The sequence below is a fragment of the Cystoisospora suis genome, assembly GCF_002600585.1.
Source record: "Cystoisospora suis strain Wien I chromosome Unknown contig_3037, whole genome shotgun sequence".
Lineage (NCBI taxonomy): Eukaryota > Apicomplexa > Conoidasida > Eucoccidiorida > Sarcocystidae > Cystoisospora > Cystoisospora suis.
In genome coordinates this window covers 23218-31305 of record NW_027155832.1, presented here as the reverse complement: position 1 = coordinate 31305, position 8088 = coordinate 23218, and the positions used below count along the sequence as shown (strand labels likewise).

General features: G+C 39.2%; 3 protein-coding genes across 3 annotated transcripts in view; 2 read left to right on the top strand and 1 right to left on the bottom strand.

Moving 5' to 3' along the window:
• Positions 1-142: 142 nt before the first annotated feature.
• On the bottom strand, positions 143-4036 carry CSUI_006092 (yggt family protein; the record flags this gene model as incomplete). The annotated part of the gene is made up of 2 exons (XM_068066257.1): positions 1192-4036; positions 143-263 (listed from the first exon to the last, which is right to left on the bottom strand). Coding segments are annotated over exons 1-2 (1575 nt in total), but the record flags the coding sequence as incomplete, so codon positions are not given.
• A 170-nt stretch (positions 4037-4206) lies between these two features.
• On the top strand, positions 4207-7509 carry CSUI_006091 (atp-dependent clp proteolytic subunit; the record flags this gene model as incomplete). Its single annotated transcript, XM_068066256.1, has 3 exons — positions 4207-5774; positions 6557-6675; positions 7187-7509. Coding segments are annotated over exons 1-3 (1038 nt in total), but the record flags the coding sequence as incomplete, so codon positions are not given.
• A 573-nt stretch (positions 7510-8082) lies between these two features.
• CSUI_006090 (atp-dependent clp protease proteolytic subunit) overlaps positions 8083-8088 on the top strand; it is a gene marked incomplete at its 5' end in the record, with an annotated part of 2761 nt that continues 2755 nt past the window's right edge. Inside the window, one exon of the mRNA XM_068066255.1 lies at positions 8083-8088. This exon is cut by the window's right edge and continues 146 nt beyond it. Coding sequence (XP_067921772.1) covers positions 8083-8088 — 6 coding nt within the window.

The window sequence follows — 8088 nt, the reverse complement described above, 5'->3', positions numbered from 1 at the left end:
GGAGATCTCTCCCGCAAACTAAGCTAAGGAAGAAAAAGAAAAAGAAGAAAAGAGAGAGAAAGACAGACAGGGAGAGAGAATTCATGGTCTTCTTCCCCAGATTCTTTGTGTTCGTCTTTGTCTTCCCTGTTTCTTTTCTTACCGTGAAGAGATTGATATACACATCAGTAGCTCGATAGATGAAAGAGAAAGGAAGAAGATAAGGATTGACTTGAGGTAGCCAGTCAAGCAAATACCGAAGATACAACAAAATCTTAAAGAACCTAACCCAAAAAAGACAACATAAAGAAGAGAAAGAAAAAGAAGAAAATAATGATGATGATGACGAAGGAGGCAGAGACAGAGAGACAGAGACAGAGAGAGAGAAAAGAAGGAAGTGATAGGTGATAAAGTGAGGAGTGGGGAAAAAGGGAGGAGGAGGAGGAGTCAAGCCTGTGCTAGATTGGAGAAGAAGAAGAAATAAGACAGACTCCCCATGTGTGGAAAAATTGCTTTGAATCAGAAAAGAAAAAAGAAAAGAAAGAAGAAGAAGTGGAGGAGCTTCAAGTTCGTCATTTGATCAACTAGAGAGATCGCCATTCTAAGAGGGAAGACATGCACGCCACGACGTCCCTCCATTCTCTACATACACATATATACAGATATACATATATATATATAGAGAGAGAGAGAGAGAGATAGAGAGATAGATACAGATAGATAGGTAGAGACAGATCCCGATACACCCATACACATATACCTACATTTCCCATGCATATATATATATATATATATATATCGAGAGATAGTTAGAGAGAGAGCAGTAAGGTTCTTCAAGAAAAGATATATATGTATATATGTATATATGTGTAAATGTCGGTATATGAGAGTGTCAATCGATTTGTGAAAGGTGAAGAGACAATCGATATGATGAGGAGTATGTTTTGTGTGGATCTAAGAAATGACAGCTAGCCGTCTATCTATGCAGTCTGCTTGTGTCTTATATAGTACAAATCGAAGCTGAAGGAAAGAACCTAGAGGAAAAGTGAAAGAAAGAAAGAAAGTGTACAGATGAATGACGTATGCGATAGATAATATGCTACTACCCGACAGGAGAGTGACAGGACAGAAGCAAGAGACAAACGAAGCGCATTTCTTCCACGGTTTCTTCCCCTATCTTTCTTTCTTTCCTTTCTATGTTTCTTTTTTCACCTGATAAGAAGAGAAGAAGCAAAGAAGAGCGGTTTATGATGGAGAATTAAAAGGTGTAAGAGAGGTCTGATCATGACACGCACTTCCTGTAGATACACTCGAGTATGAGAAAAGGTTTCACCCCAGTGGAGTGTACATACACTCCAAAGATGATGAATCTTTGTCAGTAGACATGTCTTTGCTTTGAGAAGATGATAGAAGACACCTCCTTTTCCTTTCAAAGCCTCTTCATTAGTTGAAGTAAATCTATAGAAGGTTGCCGAGGAGAATTTTCCTTTCTTTTCTGCAGATTCAAGAGATCGAGTCTGATTTCTCGAAGAAGAAGATGGGAGAAGTCTGTAAAAGAACTTCATGCATTTGGAGGAGAAAGAAGAAAGGCAAGAAGTAGAAGAAGAGGTGGAGGAGGAATCTTCAGGAGAAGGAGAAGAAGAAGAAGAGGGAGAGAAGAATAAATGCGTTAACAGATCGCGGAGAAGAGGTGAACGAGAGAGAGAGGAATCTGAAGAAGATGAAGAAGAAGAAGAAAAGAGAGGAAGAGATCTTAATGAAGGAATGTAACATGAGAAATTTCTTCTGTTGAGAAAAGAAAAAGAAGGAGAGAAGTTGGTAGGGAAGGAAGATGAAGAAGAAGCTTTTGATAGACTTCTTGTGAAGGCGTGTTTAGTAGAGAGAACAGAAGAAAGACTTTTTAAGATGAAAGATGTATGACGTCTTGTAGAGAGAGGTGTGATGAGTGGAGACGAAAGAAATGCCGGTGTACATACACCTGAATTTGGAGAGAGATGAAAAGAAGAACATCGAAGAGAAGGAGAGAGATGCTTTGAAGAGATCTGTTTCCTTGAAGAAGATGAAGAAGAAGAAGGAAGATGGTACACATGAGAAAGAGGAAGAAGATCTCGAACTGAAAAAGAAGAAGAAGAAGAATGAAGAGAAGATAAGGAAGAAGAGGACACGCGAGATGCTTGAAACGTTGAAGAAGAAGAAGGAGAGAGAAACAGCGATGCCGAAAGTGACCTTGAAGATGTAAAGTCGGTAGAAATTCCTTGGACCGGACAGACACAGAAGAAAGAAGAAAGCGAAAGAGGAGAAGAAGAAGAAGTTGATTTGTTAAGAAGCCGTGAAGTTGAGAGAAGAAGAAGCGAAAGAAAGAGAGAAAGAAAAGAAAAAGGACGGCGTAAGAAACGTGAAGAAAGAGGAGTTTTGATACGTGAGAAGAGAAAGAAAGAGAAACCTTGCGCTGAATTGTGTTGCGTCGTCATCTTCGCATCACAGAAAATCCAGGTGTATATACACCTGAAGAAGAATAGAAGATATCTCGATGCTAAAGAGATACAAGAGATAACTAGAGAAAGAAAAGCAACAGACTTTCCTCTTCCTTGACTATTCACATCTACTTTTCCACACCTCCTTTTTCTTCTTCTCAATCCTTCGCTATCTTCTTCAGACACCTCCATCTCGACAAGAAAAATCCTTCTTCTTTCTCCCTCTACTTCTTCTATACATGCATATATATCTACATATACATATATACATATAGAGAGAGAGAGAGACAGAGAGCTGTCTATAGGAGCTTCAAGCTCGTCGATAGGTCATACAGAATGGCTTCTATCCGTCAAAGGTACTTTATCAGCAGTAGCGAACGTGAGAGAGTTTATGTATCTTCAACAGAAGAAAGTAGGCTGGGAAATCTCTTCTTGCTCTCCTTCTATCAGATGGATCGAACTATCCTACTTCCTTCTTAGAATACAAACGCTTCTCCTCAAAGAAGTTCAGGTGTATATACACCTATCATTCATCACCTACTTCTTCTTCTTCTTAGTAATGTCGACCGACAAATCTTCTCTCTTGATGCTGCTTGTGTCTAGATCTTCTTCTTCTTTTACTCTTTCAGACGAGGAAAAAATTCGCTACGGAAAAACCTTCTCTTCTTGAATTCGGGGGTGCTCTGAATTTGTGTATATGTATGTATAGATAGACATATATACAGATATATAGATAGACATATATATATATATATATATGTGTATGTGACTATACGTATCGATGTGTATGAATAAAGTATGTGTATGTGTATGGATGGGTATGTAGGTGTGTATGTATGAGTGAAGATGTATGTACGTGTGAATATGTACGTCGATGTCTATGTGTGTAGGCCTATGTATGTGGTGTATGTACACCTGGTTAAGCATGTGCATTCTGATTAAGGTGTGTGTGTTTGTGAATGTGAGTGAGGTTTTTCAGCTGTATATACACCTCAAGATTAAGTGAAAGCCATCCAAACCGATAGCCTTCTATCGCCTCCTTCCTGTATTCCTTCACTTCTTTCCTACACACTCTAGCCCATCTCTTCTTGTTGAAGAGAAATTGCTATTTAGACTACTGACGAGATTCCCAAGAGAAAAAGAAAAAAAGAGAGAAGAGAGAAATCTACCTCTTACCACAAGAATAGCAGAGGCCATCAGCTAGGGAAGGAAAGCTCGTCTTCCCGGGTTCTGTTGAAATAAAGAAGAGAAAGAAAGATGTCCTTCTCTCAGAGAGAGAGAAAGAGAGAGAAGAAAGAAAGCGTGGAGAGAAGAGAAGAAGGGATGAAAGAAAGAAGAAAAGGAGAAAAGCGAAAGAAGAAAAGAAAAGAAGTGAATGGCGGATGAAGGGTAACCTGGATAGAAGAGAGATGAGCCATTCCTTGAAGACACAAATGAATGAAAAGGTGAGAAGAAGAAATAGAACAAGAGAGAAGAGAGGAGAAGCAGAAAGATGAGAAAAGAAGGGGACCACTAAGACCAAGCTACAGACTCCTTTGTTTGGCTCTTCGAAAAGAGAGAAGAAGTTAAACATAGAACGAAAGAGAAAAAGAAGTAGGAGAAAATAGATAAGAAAGAAGAAGCCAAGAGAAGGTTTCGTTTTGACAAGACAGCGATATATGTACGACTGCATGCAATCGAGAAGAGATTGAAGAGTGTGCGCGAGAAAGAAAACCGATCGATGCGGTGTCTCTCTCTCTTTCTCTCTTTCTTTCTCTTTTTTCGTTCTCTTGTTCTTTCTCTTTCTTGTCCTCTCTTTCACTCTTTCAATAGAAGCATTTCTCTCTTTCTTCTTTCTTCATTCCTTCCACTGAGGAGAAGAAGAAGAAGTAGACATAAATAGACAAGAAACAAGCGGCGGACCGGAGGGGAAAGAAGGCATGTCTTCTAAAATATCTCGATCCCATTCCTAGCGTGTCGATACACATACACCTCGACAAAAAGAAGAAGAAAAAGAAGAAGAGGTTTGTTCTTTTCGAAGGGTGAAGAGAAGGAAGAAAGTTTGCATTCATGAAGAAGAAAGGTGTCTCTCTTCTTTCTACCTTTAGTCTACTATAAATGTGTGTGTCTTTCCTCTCTCTAGGCCGTTTTGTCTCTCTTCAATCTTACCTATCTTCAGTCAATCGGTGACTGCGATGAATGCAATTCTCCTTTTTCCTACACCGTTTTCTTCTCTTTCTTCTTCTTTCTCTTTTCTGCATCTTCATAGGCTTCTCCCTTCTTCTCGTCTTGAGACCTCCTTATTCTCTTCATGTCCTTTTCACTTCTTCTTTCTCCTAACCCCTTTTTAATCCATCACAACGAGAAAAAGAACAAGACGAAGAAGGAAAATATTCTCAACTGTACAATCCTCTTCTTCTCTTTCTTCTTCTCACTCCTTCTTTCTTTCTTCCTTTCTCTTTCATCTTTCTCTCTGGGTCTTTCTTCTCCTCTTCTTCGAGGCATCTTTAGTTTCTTTCCAATTGCTCCATTAGCAGAAGGAAAGAAAAAACGTCCTCATCTTCTTCTCTCTTCTCTCCTCTCCCTTTCCTCTTCTTCTTCTTCTCACTTCTTGAAAGGTTTCTCCTCAGACAGAGAAAGGAAGACAGCTAGAGCAACAAGAGGAAGAAAGAAAAGAAGAAAGAGAAAGAAAGAGAAGGAAAGAAAGAAGGCTTGATTGAAGTGAGTTATGAATATATTGTAGACTATGATGACTTACCCTATCAACAGTATTGGGACAGCTTCTTCTTCTTCTCCTCCTTTTTCTTTCCTTGTCTTTCTTCTTCTCTCTTCGCTCACTTTTCTCACTCCTTCACCTTCTTTTTCTTCTTCTTCATTCTCTTGTTCTTCTTCTTCTTCCTTCTCTCCTCTTTCTTTTTCTTTTTCTTCTTCACTTAAGTCTTCTTCTTCTCCTACTGCTCCCACTTTTTCTTTCTTTCTCTCTCGGAATCTTCCTAAGAAGAAGAAGAGAAATCTAAACTTCAAGAATCACGAACGCCTTCATTTGTCTTCTTTTTCTTCTTCTTCGTCTTCTCTTTTCTTTCTCTCTTTCTCCTTTTCTTCATCTTTTTTCTCCAAAGTGTTTCTCTCTCCTTCTCTTCATCTTCGTCAATCCCTTCGTAGCAGAGGCTTTCCTTCTTGCTCTTCTTCTTCTTCGTTGTCTCGCCATCTCCATACTTCTTCTTCTTCTTCGACAAGAGCAAGCGCCCTCTCTTTCTCTCATCCAGAAGAAGAAGAAGAAGGAGAAATAGAGAGAGAGATTGAAGGATATCTAACCGATGCTTTGCATTTGCCTCAATCCAGGTCTGTCTAAAGTTGCAGACGGACTAGGAGGAAGAGAAACAACTTCCAATCTACAGCCTCTCTTCATAATCCTAATCTTTTTTTTCTTCTTTTCTCTTCTTTGTTTCTTTCCTTCTCTCTTTCTTCTCCGCTTCTTCTCCCACAATGTCTCTTTTTCTCACTTTTCTTCTTCAAGGATAGGCTTCAACTATCGACAAAACATGAGCCAAGCAATCCGTCAATCGATTCATCTCATACACATACACACATGCATATCCCCTCTACATCTACACACTCCTCCATACATGCATTCGCAGACATATATACCTACATATGTTCGTACATCGGACATACATATCTATATTATCTCTATAGCCTATGTCGTCCATATCTATATACATATCATATATACGCATATCTATCTATATATATCTATGTATCTATATATAAGTTTTAGGGTATGTATCCACCGACTCAATCGACGTTCAGCATACATATGTACGCCATAATATATAACCTATAATATGGGTTATATATATATATATACATATACATATAATATATATTTTATATATATATGTTGTAAAACGTGTATGTGTGTAGACGGCGTACTTATGTATGCAAAACGTCGATTGAGTCGGTGGATACATACATGCATGCATACATACATCCATCTATCTATCTATCTACACCTATCTATTCATTCATCAAGATATAGATATTTCTACGTTTAACTATGTCTGCATGTGTATGCGTGTGTTTCTTCTTGACTTGTAATGTGTTTTCTTCTCTTCAAAACGCAGATTGATCTTTTTGAATTCTTCTCTTACCTCGTCTGCTTCTGGTCTTTTGACTAGGACTTTACTGCACTTTCAGACGGATCGAACAAGCAATCCTATCTGTCTTTGTATCAACTCTCCCGGTAGGATTGTGCTTCTCATTCTCTCCCCAACACGTTTCTTTCTTCCTCTCTCTCATCCTCTTCGAAGAGAACTTAAAGAGATAGAGACAGCGACAGAAGTCTCTTATTAGTTTCTGCATATGTATCTATCTCTATATGTGTGTATTACGAGTGTCTGCTCTCTTCTCCCTCTTCTCTCTTTCCCTTCTTCTTCTTCTTTTTGTTCAAGCGATACTTCTCCTGAAACATTTTATCTATCTGTCTTAACTCTCTCTGTCTGTCTGTCTATGTCTATGTTTATCTTCAAAGTGTCTATCTCTTCTTTACCGTTCATCTTGTTCTATCATCCTTTGTTTCTTTTTTTCTCCTTGTTTGCACGCACTTCTTTCTTTCTTTCTCTCTTTCTGTCTTTTCTGCTTCTTTCTTTCTCTTTATCATTCATTCCTTCATTCCTCTCGCTTCTTCTTCTTTGTCTTCTTTCTCTTTGTCTTTTTCTTCATACGTTGTGATGTTGTTCTCTTGGCCATGATAGGAAGTGAGCGAAGTCCACCTGCCGATACCGGAGCCGAAGGAGGAGGAGCGAGAGGGAGTTTATGTCCTTCTCTTCCTTCTTCTCTTGCCTTGTTTGACTCGAGTTGGCTAAGCCCTGCTTTAGCTCTTCTGCATGCAAGAAGCACAAGAAGAAGAATAGAAGAAGAAAGAGAGAGAGAAAGGAATGGCTTATCTTCATGGGAGGCTTCGTTAGAGAGAGGCCTCCAGAGAGGTCCTCATAGAGACGAGCAAAAGAAGAGACACGGGAGATCCTCGAGAGGAAAGAACGAAGAGGAAGATGACAAAGAAGAAGAAGAAGAAAAGGTACGAACCAGGAGGGGGAGAAGAAGAAGAAGCAAACAGAGAAGTGTTTCGAACGGCTTTTCTATGAGTTCAATTCTCAAAAGAAAGAAAGCTTAAGAAAGAAAGCTTAAGAAAGAGATTGTCTTAAACACGTTACGTGCGCTTTTGGTATGGGGGTATGTATGCATACACACAGGATATCTGTCTCTTCCTCCTCTTGCTTCTCTTTCTCTCTCTCTCTTTTCTCACTTACTCAGATAGATCAAGTTCAATAGGTTAAGATAGACAAAGGGTAAAATATATCGCAAGAGAGAGAGAGAAAGAGTTATCTAGATGCATGCGATACAGGGACTCCAAGATAATCTGTATTAGCTAGCGGGGTGTGCCTAGTAGTAGGTACTACTAATACTACTATGACTACTACGATTCTGCTCGTTTCTTTGCCTCGGTAATGCCGATGTGTCGCACTTTCCTTTCACTTTCTTCTTCTCCTTCTTCTTCAGGTTGATCTATCTGTAGATGTCTGTTCTGCTGTCGCTAAAGGAATCGACACATCTTTCTTTCTTTCTTTTGCTTCCTCTTTCTTCCTTCCAGACAGCT